Source organism: Lepidochelys kempii, chromosome 8 (genome assembly GCF_965140285.1).
Source record: "Lepidochelys kempii isolate rLepKem1 chromosome 8, rLepKem1.hap1, whole genome shotgun sequence".
Taxonomy (NCBI): domain Eukaryota; kingdom Metazoa; phylum Chordata; order Testudines; family Cheloniidae; genus Lepidochelys; species Lepidochelys kempii.
The window spans coordinates 83,384,812-83,400,678 of NC_136387.1; the positions used below are offsets into that span (position 1 = coordinate 83,384,812).

General features: G+C 43.5%; 2 protein-coding genes across 3 annotated transcripts in view; one reads left to right on the forward strand and one right to left on the reverse strand.

Moving 5' to 3' along the window:
* Nucleotides 1-7,060, forward strand: part of ZZZ3 (zinc finger ZZ-type containing 3) — a 67,701-nt gene extending 60,641 nt beyond the window's left edge. For both annotated transcript variants that reach the window (XM_073357288.2, XM_073357289.2), the window contains exons 10-11: nt 5,177-5,277; nt 5,708-7,060. In XM_073357288.2, coding sequence (XP_073213389.1) covers nt 5,177-5,277; nt 5,708-5,852 — 246 coding nt within the window. In that variant the 3' untranslated portion in view covers nt 5,853-7,060. The remainder of the gene's footprint in view (nt 1-5,176; nt 5,278-5,707) is intronic.
* A 2,558-nt stretch (nt 7,061-9,618) lies between these two features.
* The window catches only part of AK5 (adenylate kinase 5), a 150,282-nt gene continuing 144,033 nt past the window's right edge, over nt 9,619-15,867 (reverse strand). Inside the window, exon 14 of the mRNA XM_073357295.2 lies at nt 9,619-11,067. Within this exon, the coding sequence (XP_073213396.1) occupies nt 10,957-11,067 (111 nt within the window). The 3' untranslated portion in view covers nt 9,619-10,956. The remainder of the gene's footprint in view (nt 11,068-15,867) is intronic.

Genomic DNA, 15,867 nt, shown 5'->3' on the forward strand with positions numbered 1-15,867 from the left:
TCCCTGGGCTTCTGACGCTCCACGTCAAGAGGTGCAGCACTGCCCTGGTCCTTGTATTCCGAGACCTCGAAGTCCAACTATAGCAGGAGCAGAAGATGGAGCTCAAGGCACCACAGGAGGTCCCAGCCAATGCCGTGCACCCCTCAATGGCAGAACCCAGCTCAATGGCCCTTCTGGACTCCATGGATCTGAGCCAAGGATCTCACTCAGGTGCTGCTTCACTTGTGTCTGCAACCTTTGTCCCACCACATCCAGTGGCTGAGCAGTTATCTCCATCGTTGATGCCAGCAACCGCAACACTGTTACTGACATCGGCACCATCTGTGGCGCCGCCTTCAATAACATCCTTGGCACCAGAGGTGTCAGCGGCTCAGGTTATGTCACCAACCGCACCTTTGGCACCGGCTCTGGCACCAACGCCGATGCCGTCATGGATGCTGCCTGCGCCGATGTCGATTACAACCACGGCGCGCACACACCATCAGACAGTGCAGCCGGCACCGGTGTGGGGGCCGACGTCAATGCCTGTACCTATGCCTTTCATGGTGCCACAACTGGACCATTCCACCTCTGTCCCCACCGGCTCAAGAGATCCCTCCAGCGGGGATGGAAGGGAGCAACTACCTTCCTTAGTGGCCTCCTTATCTTCCCCAAATGAGACACTGCCATTGCCCCAGCTCTGGAAGACTCGAGGGTGTTTCAGCAGTTGCTGCACCGGGTCGCACAGGGTCTAGGCATTAAGGCAGAGGAAGTTGTAGATGATGCAGACCCTATGGTGGACATCCTGGCCCCTTTGGGCCCTTCCTTTATCACCTTACCACTAATCAAAACTATCCCGGATATGACCAAGACCCTGTGGCAGACCCCGGACTCTCTGCCGCCTACTGCCAAGCTCAATGAACGGTGGTACTTTGTGCCCTCCATGGGCTACGAACATCTGTACACTGGTGGTGGACACTGCTAACCAGTGAGAGAGGCAGGGTTTCCAGGGCCCTTCCTCCAAGAATAGGGACGCAAAAAAACTGGACCTCTTCGGGCAGAAGGTATACGCCACAGGGGAACTGCAACTCCGCATTTCCAGCCAACAGGCCATCATCAGCAGGTATGCCTATAGTACCTGCTCAGCAATGGCTACGTTTAGAGTTATTTCCCTCAGATTCCTGGGCTGAATTCTTGGCTTTGGTCAAGGAGGAGAGATTGATCTCCAGGACATGCCTGCAAGCAGCACTTGATGGGGCAGACATTGCCACTAGAGTCATGGCCATGGGTGTATCCATGAGAAGGGGCTAGTGGCTCCAGGTCTCCCCTTTGCGGTCCAGCAGACCATACAGGACCTGCCTTTTGAGGATGAGACTGTTTTTGGAAAAGACAGACAAAAGGCTAAACAACCTGAAGGACTCCAGAGCCACCCTCAGGTCCCTGGGCCTCTACACGCCTTCCATTCAGCAGAGACGCTTCCAGCCACAGCCCACTTAAAAGGTTCAGTCAGCAGAACTATCAAGATGGCTCCAGAAGGCAGAACAGAAGTGGCAGGAGAAAGCCACGTCAACCTTCTGGCCAGAGCTCAGGACAACCGAAGCCATCTTCGGGACCTAAGCCTGCCTTTCGAAGGCACGGTCGAGGACCGTGTACCACACCTGGAAATGGATCCACCCTGTCTTACCTTCTCGTCCCAACTATCCCCTTTCCACCATGCATAGTCCCTTATTACTTTGTACCGATGGGTGCTCCGCACGGTACAGGGGAGGATACTCCATCCAATTCTGTGCCCTTCCACCCCACTTCCCTGTCCCTGTTCAGGGACCCTTCTCACAAGCAACTCCTTATCCAGGAGGTGCAGTCGCTCCTATTTTAGGGGCAGTGAAGGAGGTTCCTCAGCAGCACAGGGGCAAGGACTTTTATTCCTTGTATTTCCTAATATGGAAAGCTAAAGGCAGCCTCAGGCCCATCCTGGACCTGCTGGAACTCAACAAGTTTATAAAGAAACTCAAGTTCCACATGGTCTCTCTGGTCTCCATCATTTCCTCATTGGATCCAGCAGACTAGTATGCCGCCCTCGACTTGAAGGACGCATACTTTCATATCGCGATCACTCAGCCCCACAGGAAGTACCTCAGGTTCATGGTGGACAGCACCCACTACCAATTCACAGTTTTCCCATTCGGCCTGTCAGCAGCACCTCAGGTTTTCACCAAGTGCATGGCAGTCGTCACTGTGTTTCTGCACAGGCACCAGGTTGAGGTGTTTCCTTACCTCGACGACGTCTGGCTGATCAAGAGCCGCTCCAAGACCCAAGTAGAGGCTCAGGTCTAGTTTATCAGAGCCACCTTCTTCAACCTGGGTCTCCTTTTAAACAAAGCAAAGTCCACTCTGTCCCCTGTCCAGAGGATAGAGTTTATAGGGGCAGTATTGGAGTTGACCCAGGCCAGGGCATACTTGCTGCAAGCAAGGTTTCAGGCCCTGACGGATAGCATTCGAGGCCTCAGACAGTTTCCCACCACCACAGCAAGAAACTGCCTGAAGCTTCTGGGACACATGGTGGCTTGTACCTATGTGGTGCAGCATGCCAGGCTCAGACTAAGACCTCTTCAGTCGTGGCTGGCGTCAGTGTACCGCCTGGCCAGAGACAGCCTGGACAGGATAGTGACTCTACCTCTCCTGGTCCTCGACTCCCTCCTGTGGTGGCTCACCCCTCAGGAGGTATGCTCAGTGTTCCCCTTTGCCAGTCCACAGCCGTCCCGTCTCTAGTGACGGATGCATCAGACAGGGGCTGGGGAGCACATTTAGGAGACCACAGGACTCAAAGTCTTTGGTCTCAGGTGGATCTGGCTCTCCACATCAATGTCAGAGAGCTGAGAGTGGTGTGCCTGAAATGCCAGGCCTTCCGGGCATACTTAACGGGACAATGTGTATCAGTCATGACAGACAACACCTCTGCAATGTTCTGTATTAACAAATGGGGGGGGAGGGGTGTGCACGGTCCTCTCCCCTGTGCCAGGAAGCCCTCATGCTGTGGAACTTCTGTGTAGAACATTCCATACACCTGCAAGTATACAGCACTGGTATACATCTCTCCTAGACAAGTCTGTGGAAGCCCTGCTACTCTTCCCGGACATTCTGACGCAAAATCATGGTGGTCTTCGACATCTGAGCCTCAACTCACTTTACCTTACGGTGTGGAAGCTCCATGGTTGAACCCGATGGAGCTTTCCTGTTCAGACCAGGTTAGACAAGACCTTCTTGGCAGTAGAAAACCCTCTATGAGAGCCTCTACCTTGCCAAGTGGAAGAGATTTTCAATCTGGTTGGCGCTGCGCCATTCGTCGCCGACGCTGGACCCAGTGCTGCTTATTCTGGACTACCTTCACCATCTGAAGTAGCAGGGGCTTTCGTTGTCATCGATAAGGGTGCACTTAGCCACCATCTAGGCCTTTCACCCAGGCGAGGAGGGCCGCTCGGTGTTTGCTAACCCTATGGTCAGCCGGTTTTTAAAAGGGCTCAACAGGCTATATCCTAATGTCTGACAGCCTGTCCCAGCCTGGAACCTCAACCTGGTCCTTTCTAGGCTTATGGGACCACCCTTTGAGCCCTTGGCAACGTGCTCCCTTCTCTCTTTCCCTTACAAGATGGCGTTCCTGGTGGCGATAACCTCAGGAGAGTGTCTGAACTCAAGGCCCTAACTTCAGAGCCCCCTTGTACTGTGTCCTATAAGGACAAGGTGCAGCTCATCCTGCTTTCCTCCTGAAGGTTGTGTCACAGTTTCACGTGAACCAGGACATCTTTCTTTCAGCGTTCTACCCTAAGCCACATTCCAGTGGCAGGGAGCAGAGACTACACTCTCTGGATGTCCGCAGGATGCTAGCCTTTTACATCGAGAGAATTAAGCTGTTCAGAAAATCAGTCCAGTTATTCATGGCAGTGGTGGACAGAATGAAAGGTCTGCCTGTGTTGTAACAATGCATTTTGTCACGGATTACATCCTGTGTCCGGGAATGCTACAACCTGACAGGAGTTCCTGCACCCCCGATCACTGCGCACTCCGCTAGGGCGCAGGCTTCATCAACAGCTTTCCTGGCACAGGTCCCCACTCAGGAAATCTGCAGCGCGGCGACATGGTCCTTCATCCACACTTTCACCACGCACTATGCGATTACCCAGCAGGTCAGGGACGATGTGGCCTTTGGACGAGCAGTGCTGCAATCAGTGGATGATTCCGACCCCGCTTCCTGAACTTGGACTTGTGAGTCACCCAATTTGGAATCGACATGAACAAGCACTCGAAGAAGAAAAACGGTTACTCACCTTCTCATAACTGTTGTTCGAGATGCGTTGTTCATGTCCATTCCAATACCTACCCACCTACCCCTCTGTCGGAGTAGCTGGCAAGAAGGAACTGCGGGGGTGATGGGTCGGCAGGGCTCTCTATATTGGGTGCCATGAAGGCGCAACTCCAGAGGGTGGCCAGGCTATGGTTGCTGCTAGGGAAAAATCTTGCAGCTACTGTGCACATGCATGCACACACACCTGATTGGAATGGACATGAACGACACATCTCGAAGAACAACAGTTACAAGAAGGTGAGTAACTGTTTTTTAGTCTTCCGTACAGCTTACCTTAAAAGGTTGCTAATGCAGCTGTCTAGTGATACCACATTTTGCTTGCATGTAGAGGATCCCAAGTTCAGGCATTTCAGATTGTCGAGTTTGGAGAATTGCAAGGTCATCATGCTCACCCCTGAGCTAGAAAGGACTGCCTTGTATCACTCTGCAGCAACTCATCTGGCCAGTTTAGGACTGACACTGATAGGTTCCAGAGGAAAGCATGTCCATCTGTTGTTGGCCAGAAGGATAATTGCAATGGGAGCCTTGAGGGAGTGGGGAATGAAGCAGAAAGTAGGATGATCATCAGCGGTCCAAGTGGTCTTTCCCAGGATCTGTTAATTTATAAATACTAGAGAGACAAGGTGGGTGAGATAATCTTTTATTGGGCCAACTTCTGTTGTGGAGAGAGACAAGCTTTCAGGATTATACAGAACTCATCTGCAGGTGGTGATGATTTTTCAAGAAACCATGCTCTTTATTATCCTTTGAATGCAGTACATTGGTTGAGATGAAACTATATATATTTTTAACATAAATTCTTTCTTTCACTACCTTTTTGTTCAATATGTTTCACAGTGTGACAACTGCGGAACTGAACCCATTCAAGGCATTCGGTGGCACTGCCAGGATTGCCCTCAAGAAATGTCCTTGGATTTCTGTGATTCTTGTTCCGACTGGTGAGCAGCAAGCATTGATGCTTCTTATTTGCAATTACTTGAATAACCCTTTAAGGCGTAAACACTGAGTAAATTCTTCGCTATATGGGATTTATCTGTTCCATGATACCTCTTGAAAGTTAGATGTAACTAGATTATAACTGTAAAGTGTGTTTCTAATAGTTCTTTTTGGTGTGTTTTCTGGTGGTGTGAAAGTCAGGCATTCTTTCAGTGTAATGGAGAGAGTAATTAATATTTGGACTGTTAAGTATGAGACAGGGAAAGTATGTTCTCTGAAATCCTCAACTGTGAAGTAATGGTGTGTGATATAGAATTTGACATGCATCTGTCAGTTAAAATAATAAAAAGAAACATATATTCATTGTTCTGGAAGTGAATATATTATGAAAAATAAGTTCACTTGCCAAATTGTGTTTTCTTTCCTTTGCAGTCTACATGAAACAGAGATTCACAAGGAAGATCACCAGTTACAGCCTATTTACAGAGCAGAGACATTCTTAGATAGAGACTACTGCATGTCCCAAGGCACCAGTTACAATTATCTTGACCCAAACTACTTTCCAGCAAATAGATGACATGGGAAGCAGACTTACTACCTGGGCTTACAATCCTCTTTGAAAAGTAACAATGGCATCATTGTTAATTCCGTGCACACTTTGGAAAGACTCTGCTTTCCCTGAAATGTCACTCACAGCATGACAGCTTCCTGGGTGTACTCGTCAAACTACAGCTCTGAACTGTCACGGTTCTTGATCACTGAACAGCAGCTGAACATTCCTAGTGTGCAGAAGGTTTCACTGGGAGACTTTCCTTTTCCCACCTTAAGTCATTTTTAGGTGGTGAATCTAAAACAAAACAAAAAAGAAAGGAAAAAAATATAGAAGGCTGAGCCAGAAATGAGAGCACGCATTTAAAGATACAATAAATTCCAAAGGCTTTGAAGAACTTGGTTATGAGATCCAGAGAAGATGAAGTATTTATATAAAAACAGTTTAGTAGCTTGCAGTTTTGTTGTGAAATAGTTTTCCGCACAGGAACTGACTTCTTTAGGCAAGGTTTTAACCAATGACAGTGTTTGCTTCTAGGATATACTCTAAAAAATACTCACTGTTCCAGTGATGGTTGGTTACAGGTCTTGATTAAATTGGAGCTGCTTAATCACATTGACTTCTTCTAATTTTTTTTTTTTTTTTTTTTTTTTTTTACCACAATGAACTCTATTACCAACAGTGAAGCACTACAGGGAGCAACTGTTGCATTGCTTCCTTAACCAGCTCATGGTTTGTGAATGTTAAAAAATTGTCACTCAGATATATTTTTTAAATGTAATGTTATATAAGATGATCATGTGACGTGTACAAAATATGGTGAAAAGTGCCAGTGGTAGTAACTGTGTAAAGTCCCTAATACTCAACATTAACTCCTTTAAAATAAAGTACACAGCCTTCTGCCTCTGCATTTGGAGTTGGTAGTGCAACTCATCAAAGAAAACTGCCTAATATAAATCATATATATGGTAATAATTTTCCTCTTTTGTAGTCTGCACAAGATCCATGAAAGATTGTATTTTTATTACTATTTAAACAAGTGATTAAATTTAGCCTGAGCAGTGAGCAAAGGTTCACATGCATTCTTTTATACTGCTGGATTTTGTCGTGCATCATTTAAAACATTTTGTATGTTTCTTCTTATCTGTGTATACAGTATGTTCTTAAATAATGTTCAATTGTCAGGAGAACTGTGAGAAATAAACTATGTGGATACGCTCTGTTTATATATAGAATGCTTACTGTGATTTCCTTTCTGGGTAGAAATTAATTTTTTAACTAACATTAACAATAGAAAATAGTACATTTTAGTAGGTCACATGAATACTTAAAGGGCCCGTATCTGCACTGGCTCAGCACTTGGCACTACTGTTGACTTCAGTGAGAACTGAACGTACGCTGCACCTAATAGAATGTGCTCGGCCTCTTGCAGGATAAGAGCCTTAGTTTTCTCATATCCTGTTCACAAATTGGGTTGTTGTTGTTTTTTCAGACTGAAGAAGAAAGGAACGTTAGCAACTTTGGTGTGCTGTATTAATCTCAAAACGTGCTGATGTCTGCAAAGCTTTGTAATTATTGTGATATTTTTGAACTAATAACTTTTTTTATTGAACTGTATCGCTGGTGATTCAGAAACACGCATTATTTTAAACTGTATTAGTTTTCCACTGAAACAAGAACTCAAATTTTCAGAGTGATTTAGAATGTAAAAGAAACACATTAGCTTAAAACCATGGCAATAAGAAGGGTAATTGGCTGATTGCATTTGATAGTAACTTTAACTGTAGCCTGATCACAATGTTAAATTTCACAGTTTCATTTAGGTTTTCATACTATTTGTTTCTAAGGAAAATAAGTTTAAGCCTATAATATATTGAGTAGATAATATAGTACAGTTACTAAAAACATTGAATGATGTAATACATCATCTGTAAACATCTCATATACTTTGAGAAATTAATAAACCTAAAGATATATAATACAACAAAGATACCATATGTATTTCACTTTTCTCTTTGATGAAAGACAAAAGCTATTGTGTGATAGAATCTATAATATCATGGGAACATATAATACTATGTTCTCCCACTCAGTTACACTACTGTCATGGAAGCTGTTTTGGTGAAGAGTGATTACTAAAGAGAGAAATCTGTTGTCATCTTATTTTTGAAGGGCTTTTAAAATGTTCTTAGAGGGAAATAACCATAATACAGAAGTGGGGAAAAAAATTACAAATGTGCACAGGGGAAAGGTTAATACAGTTTGAAGGGGAAGGGCGGAATGGGGTGGGGGGTTTCAGACATGAGGGAATTCAGACATGAAATCCCTTAGTTAAAATCTCTTGATTAAAGCCCTGTTTCTAATTTGAATGAATATTTGTGTGTATGTATGTGTGCACGCACACACAATTATCTCTCTCACACACAGTATGTATGTGTATGAAGATATATGTAAGAGTGGTGGATATCAAATATATAATATACTTACACAAAAACAGTGTTACTTACTGAGATGGGGGAAATCTTGTGTGTGTGTGTGAGATACTTGCATATTTGATCCATGTAATGTTTGCATTGGTTCTAGGTTGGCATCACAGCGGCTATACCTGATGGACTCGGACAGTGGTTTTCAACCTTTTTTCATTTGCAGACCCCTACAGAATTTGACATGGATGTTGCAGACCCCTTTGAAAGTTCAACCTGTGATCCAGAGACTCCTACCATAGAAGTCTTAGACTGAACAGAATTCAACTGTAAATGTTTCAGTGCACAGCATTTGACACAGTGTGAGAAAGGGCACTAAACTTTGGGCTTCTATGGTAACAACACCACTTCTGGGTTTTGACCTGTAGGTGGGGGTATTCAAATCCTTTTGATTGATCAGAAAAAACAGAAAGCCTTTTCTGAGATCTGAAATTTTATTTTCCTAGTCACCATTCGCGGACCCCTTAGACATACAGTGCAGATGTTCAGCGGATCCGCGGATCGCGGGTTGAAAACCACTGGACTAGGAAATGTGATATAAGAAGGAGGGTGGAATTAAGGGTAAGATTTGACATACTACATTTAAAATATGGAACTGTATATTGACTAATATTGTAAATAACTTTTGGAATTAGAAACTGACGATCGGTTTCTGAGGGACAGCACCAAAAATCAGAGTTTCACATTCCACTCATTTTAATTGTCATTGTAATGAGAAATAACTCAAGGAACAACTAGAAATACCTGTATGTGGGTGTGCTTAGGATAATTTACAACCACATGATCATTCTAAAATCCTCTAATTATTGGAAAAATAGCATAAGAGTACAGCCATTAGTGCCACCAGGTTCAGATCTAGGCTAAAAGGACGTTTCTCTTCAAGCTGGAGGAGTCTGGCTGCATTCTGAAGGTAAATTGATTATTTCCAAGAAGTGTTTTGCTAGACATGTTGTATCACATACCCTTCCAGGTCGTTCATGGCAATGTTCTGGAGTTCGCCTAGCACTTCAGTTGGTGTCAGAGGTAAAAGGTTAACTTATAAAGGAACCCAAGGAAGCAAGAACATCCACGATTAAAGGAGAAAACCAGGTCTAAAATTGCCCTTTAGTGAATAACTGGAGCTATTTGCTCACATGGCAGATGGCAAGGAACTAGAAGAAAAGGGGGGAAAAAAAAACTTGCCATGATTTGGAGGGAGGGGGAGTTTAGAGTGCTTTATTTGATTTATATTTATCAGTTATCCATATTTTATGGAGCTTTAGGCAAGATCAAACCCAAGTGTACTACGGCATAAATTACGACTCTTAGCATTTGTCCATACTTTTTATTTGTATTATGTCTTCATTACAAGAAAGATAACTTTAAAAATACAAATCTGCCCCATAAATGCTCATTGAAAGTACAGTTGTTGACGGAAAGATCAATCATGCAAACTTAAACTATGGACTGGTGCAACAGCACAGTAAGAGGATGCAATTACTTCACAAGACTCAAATAAGTTTGGGGTGTTTTGGCTACCAGTATACCAAAAGCATTTTGGCTGAGTAGATGGAAATATGATATGATTTTGCATATTTTTGTGCAGATATTTTGGAAAGATAGATTGTTAAAAATACAAGCAACAGGAATCAAACAATCCCTGCCTCTTTTTTTTTTCTTTCTTTTTGACTGTCATTTTCAAAGTTTGGCAGTGCCACTAGAAGACAACAGATGAGGATCCAAAACTGAAATTTACACTTGGAATACTTAGAGAGTATGATTTAATAGTATCTGCTAATCTTTATATATAATGGCTGCTGAACAACTTCACATGCTAATTTTTAACAGTGAAATATGCAACTATTATTAGCATGGAGAAATATCTGTTTGCACTTTTTTAATTGTACCAACATTACTCAGTTCATGTTTTCAGCAAAGAACAAAGGTATCCCTGCCCAATTAGAAAATTGTTACAATATACAGCAAATTCTACCAGCACAGCAAAGATTTCACAGCAGTTTTGTCTGTGCGATGGCAACAGATGGACAGACCTCTACAATATTTGTTAATTTCTGCATGTTCCGTTCATTTTTTCAATGCATTTACAGTGTTTTGGGGAAGTGTTAAAAGTCTGTTCAACTTCCACAGCTCCACAAATTAGCATGACTAATTCCAGGAATATTCCATTATCAAGCACAATGGCAGAGAACAGATTTCAACCACTATAAATCAGGAACAAGCTAAGTGTTAGCACAAAAATGAACAGTGTTAATTAATGAAAGAAAAAAAATAACCTCATTGCAATGAGACAGAGCAATCCTGAAAGTCTTTGCTATATGGCAGTTGACGGAGCTGACCGCTGATTGTGCAATACATATGATTATATTCAAATGCATGATACTATAAACTGGAGCTGCTGTTCACCATGCTGCTTTTAACCTGTGCAAACAATTTGATAAACAACATACAGTACTAGTGTGGTTTTAGTGTGGAGACCATTTTGTATTTAGCATACTGTATGATTATAAATAAAAGATTTATTTTAAAATAACATTGAATACCACATGCACTAATTCCAGATACCTCTCAAAACAGCAGATATTGCTTTGAACAGCATTTTAGTCAAGTGTGACAAGTGCACATAAGATGAAACTTTTGCGTATAAACCATTACTGTACTTCTGCTGAAAGAGACAATGCTTCCTCTTCCTTTTTCAGAAAGCAGTCAACTGCTGTGCAAACTTGAAGAAAAACCTCTTCTGGCGTTCCTTCTGCATTTATCTATTAAAACAAAAAGTAGGTTACATAGAAATGATGTTGTGAACATCAGCCCATGCTGATTACGTTGTAACAATTTAAATTACCCATGTTGTCTAAATAATTGATCCAAAGGACTCAGAGCAGTACTAATTCTGGGTTATTGGATTTGGGATTGGATTTATAAACATGCTCCTTAAGAAAATCCTACTGTAGTGTCTGCAGCTTCATTAAATGCTGAACTGGAAAACAGCGTATTCATTTCTTATGCTTCCACTAGATCACGTGGAGGTTTTGTAGGTCGCTCAATTGTACATTGATCTTTCTGCAGAGTCCTTTGAAGTTTAAAATATCGTAACCACTTTGATATATGGAAAGGACTCTCAAATTTTTGGGATTCTATTTTAACACTATTTTATGTTAAACATAAACTCAATAAAATAGCCCCATTTAATACTGGTAAAAAAAAATAAGTCCCTAGCACTGACTTGTTTACTGTTTTCTTGTCATTTGAAGTGTCACTGCATATAATCCTATGATGTAAGGGCTTTCAGGCAACAGCTCCCAACCTAGCATGTCAGTTTTGAGTTTTTTTGTATTTCAAGCTTTGTGAATTTGTTCCAGTTTTTTCATGACCTTTGGGCAGTGCATGTTCTGCAGTGGGCACTGCTTTTGTTCTGGTCCATTGCTCACTTTCTTCAAAAGAGATAAGTCTGAGTTGTTCTCTTTAGCCTTGTGTTCTTCACAGATTCTGCTTTGACCACATTTTCTCCTGGCTGTTAGACTAACTTTGGAGAACTGACTAAGAAAGAGTAAAACTGCTTCCTATGCTGTGGAATAATTACCAGTGTTTTGGCTGTGGGGAACAGAGTTTACAGCCATTAATTGTTCTGTGTATTATATGGGAAACGTGTAGATTAATACAGTGATTGAGTGAGATCTGGAAACAGCTTATTTCTTTTCATTATGGATCGATTTTCTTCGTTTGTATTTAGTGTCAGATGCTTTTTTTATTCTGAGTTTCATCTTTGGCCTATTAAAACCATTCACACACCTCTCTAAATTTTTATATTTTGTATTCCAGAAATATCTGCAAACAGGATCTGTAATCCAATCTATCATGTTTATTACCACTGATAAATAATGGCTTCATCTATGTAGTGAAACAGAATTTGAGATCTGAACTAAAGTTTCAATCTCTAATTCAATTGTTTCTTCCAAAGTATGAAACTCTACACTGTATGCACACAAAATACATATTTTAGAGCCAGCAAAATTTCAGTGCAAGAAAAGTTCCTCAAAATTCTTTTATTTCTCAAATTTTTAAAATATAACATTAGCTGCCCATTCAGGGCTCTATGTGCCTATCCCATAATTTTAAAATCACTAAATAAAGGCCTGTCCATAACTAGAGCACCTCAGCACATTCCCTCCTCAACAGCCTTAGAGAAGAGGGGGAAAGGATATGTTTTGCAATGTGCCCAAAGGTTAACAACTCTGGATTTTGGTGGATCCAATGGGGATGGAGGGGGGTAACATCTAAAAATCAAGGATACCCGGTAGCCTATGTCTCCTACTCTCCCTCCTACCGATTGAAACAAGTGAGGTGACAATATCCACCGCTGTAGTACCCCATGAGACAGTTCATGGGGCAGCGGAACTATTGCCCACAACTACACTCTGGGTTCTCTTAGGAGTAAAAGAACAGACACACCCAGGAAAGGATCCATCCACCCCTCCTTGTGTTCACAAACAAACCAATTAGATCTCATGGTCAACTGTATTGTAGGCCGAAGACAAAGAATCAGCACGAGCACGTTAGTGTACAACCTCAAAGATATGAACACCAGAGTTACGGACTTACTGGTCAACTGGACACCCTGTAGAACCGGAAATAATCAATCAGGCAGCAGTGGAGACCAAAAAAACCCAGCAGCAAGTACCGTATTGCCTTGGGGCTTCAGCCATGGGGCCGAAGGGGGGGGGGGTCAGGGCTCTTGGTCAACGGGGGAGGGGGAACTCGGGGCTTCTGACCATCGGGAGCACCAGGGCTCAGGGTTTTAGACCTGGGGTGAGCGCTGGGACTCGGGGCTTCAGCCCCGCAGCTCTGTTCCCAGCTTCAGCCCCGGGGGGGGCACCAGGACTCAGGACTTTGCTAAAGGGGGAGTGCTGGTTTCAGCCCCAGCACTCCCCTCGTGGCTAAAGTCCCAAGCCCCGGTGTGCCCACACCCCTGGCAGAAACTGGAGGGAGGAGAATGGAGCTGTGGGGCAGAAGCTGGGAATGGAACTGCTGGGCTGAATCTCCAACCCGAGCTCCCTCCAGCTCTAAAGCCCTGAGCTCTGGTGCTCCTGCGGGGCAGGAACCCAGAACGCTGGTGCCTCGAGGGTCAGAAGCCCCTCACCCATCCTCCGTGGCTGCAGCCCCAACCCCCCAGTGGCTGAAGTCCATAATGTCTTGTTCAGAGTTAGGGAACATTTCAGATTTATGAACAACCTCCATTCCCGAGATCCTGTATCTTCAACCATTGCTGGGAGGAGGTTAGCAAATGCAACCAGTGTAGTTGCCTTGCTACCACCTTCTGGGGGTATGTCTACATTGCAATAAAAGACCCACAGCTGGCCCAGTTCAGCTGACTGGGGTTCACAGGACTTGGCTGTGGGGCTAAAATTTGTAATTTACACGTTTGGGCTTGGGCTGTAGCCTGGGCTCTGAAAGCCTGTGAGGGAAGTGGGGATCTCAGAGCCCAGGCTCCAGCTTGAGCCCAAAAATCTGCACTGCAGCCTGAACCCCGTAAGCCTTAATCAACTGACCCGGGCTCTGAGACTCGCTGCTGCAGGTTTTTTATTGCAGTGGAGACCTCCCGTCAGTGACTCTTCCTAACAATGGGAGCTAGAACACAGGCCAATAGCCAGACTGTCAGCATCAAGAGTTGGTTTCCTGAACATGGGATTCGCAACACTTTATTTAAGAGCTGCTGGAATCTATCCACTCAATGGGAAACGCTGACAATTTTGACCAACAATGGGCCCCGTACCACCGCCATCACTGGCCCTCACCAGACATGAAGGGAAAAGGTCCAACTCGCAGGATACAGCACAAAGTTATCCCAGCACCTGTATGATTTCAGCGAGCAGCACTGCCTGAAAGAGAAGTTTGTTCCTTCAAGTGTATGATGGACCCTGCAAGATAAGAACTTACAAATGGTACGGTAAGTTCAAGACTGTGTGTCCTCTGTTGTGAGCTAGATCTAAATACAGTATTAAGGCTCTCTGGTTTTTGTGGTGCATCTGATTGGAAATTCCACTGCAGTTTTAGGTAAATTCCAACACGCAGGGTTTTAGTGTGAAGTCTGAAAATGAATATTACACTCAGTCCTTTAGTCCTTGTGTTGTTTATTTTGGTGGTATTTTCAGTTTATTTTATACTTCCTCATATTTTTATTTCATTGCATGACTTAGTATTGAAAATGCATAACTTGAAATTGCCACAGAGGAAATGGAGCTTTTGACTATAGAAACGAGACCATGTAGGTACCCTTACGGTAAAGCATATAGTGTTGGATGCTATCAGAGACTGGACAATCCACGAGATGGTCTTATCCAGTATGACAATTTCTTTGAATAATTGTTGGGGTTTTTGTAACAGCTATGCAAAAAGTCTGCAATAAGTAACTAAAAGTTTCTTTTACTTCTCCTTAACCAGCACATGACTTAACTACTTTTCAGAGCTGTTATTAAAAGTAGAAGGAAAAAACTGCATCTGGATTGACATCTTGTAGGCTAAACTTCAGGCTGATGTAATTTGAAATAGGGAAGTTTTATGAATCCCTAAAAATCCACTGGGCCAGGCTGCTTACATTATTTGCTAAGTGCACACTCTTTTTATTTAGCTGTCTATTTGAACATGAAGTATCCTAGGAATACACCTACTCAGCTACTGTAAACCAAGGTTGGGATCTTGCTTGATTGCCTATGGCATTGCTGTTAATATTACTTATTAAACTCCTACATACTGTCAATAAACGAAGCTTTAAAGGATGAGTCAGATATTAAGAATAATCAGAATTTGTCTTTCTCAGTAAAAAGCAGAACTACTGAATAAACCACTATTACATTAGATATCAAGCCTGATTTTTAAAGGTATTTAGGCACCTAAAGATGCAGACAGATGCCTAGTGGGATTTTCAAAAGCACCTATGTGACTAATTCACCCCTGGAAATCAATGGGGGTGAGGCACTTAGGCACTTCTGAAAATCCTACTAGGTGCCTATTTGTGGTCATGTCTACACTTATGGTGGGGTGTGTACACACACAGCATGCCAGCTAGAAAGGGTATAAATAGCACTGTAAATAGTGAGGCACTGCTTAGGCGAGTAGTAGACTACACACCTGAACCCCTCGGCTACAGTCCCAGACCACCCTCCAACCCCCAGCAGCGCTTCCCAAGTCTACACTGCTATTTTTAGCAATGTAGTGGCCCGCTGCCAGAGACTTTCCCTGCCACAGTGAAAGGCTCCAGCAACAGGAGAGAGGCAGCAGGGAAAGGATCTAGCAGGGGGGCAGAGGGAAAAGAGCTGGCAGGGAGCTTCCCTGCTGCTGGAGCCTTAACTCGCTGCCTCCCCCCTGCCAGAGCCTTTCACTGCCATGTGTAACTACACACCTCAGTGACAAGTGTGGATGCAGCCTGCCTTTCAGTCCAGCATGTAGCTACACAGGTAGAATAGCCTGTATCTTTAGGCACCCAAATACAATAAGAAACCAGACCCATACTCTGCTTCACTTAACCATTATACTGTGGAAGACAACTTATAATTCCTCAAAAA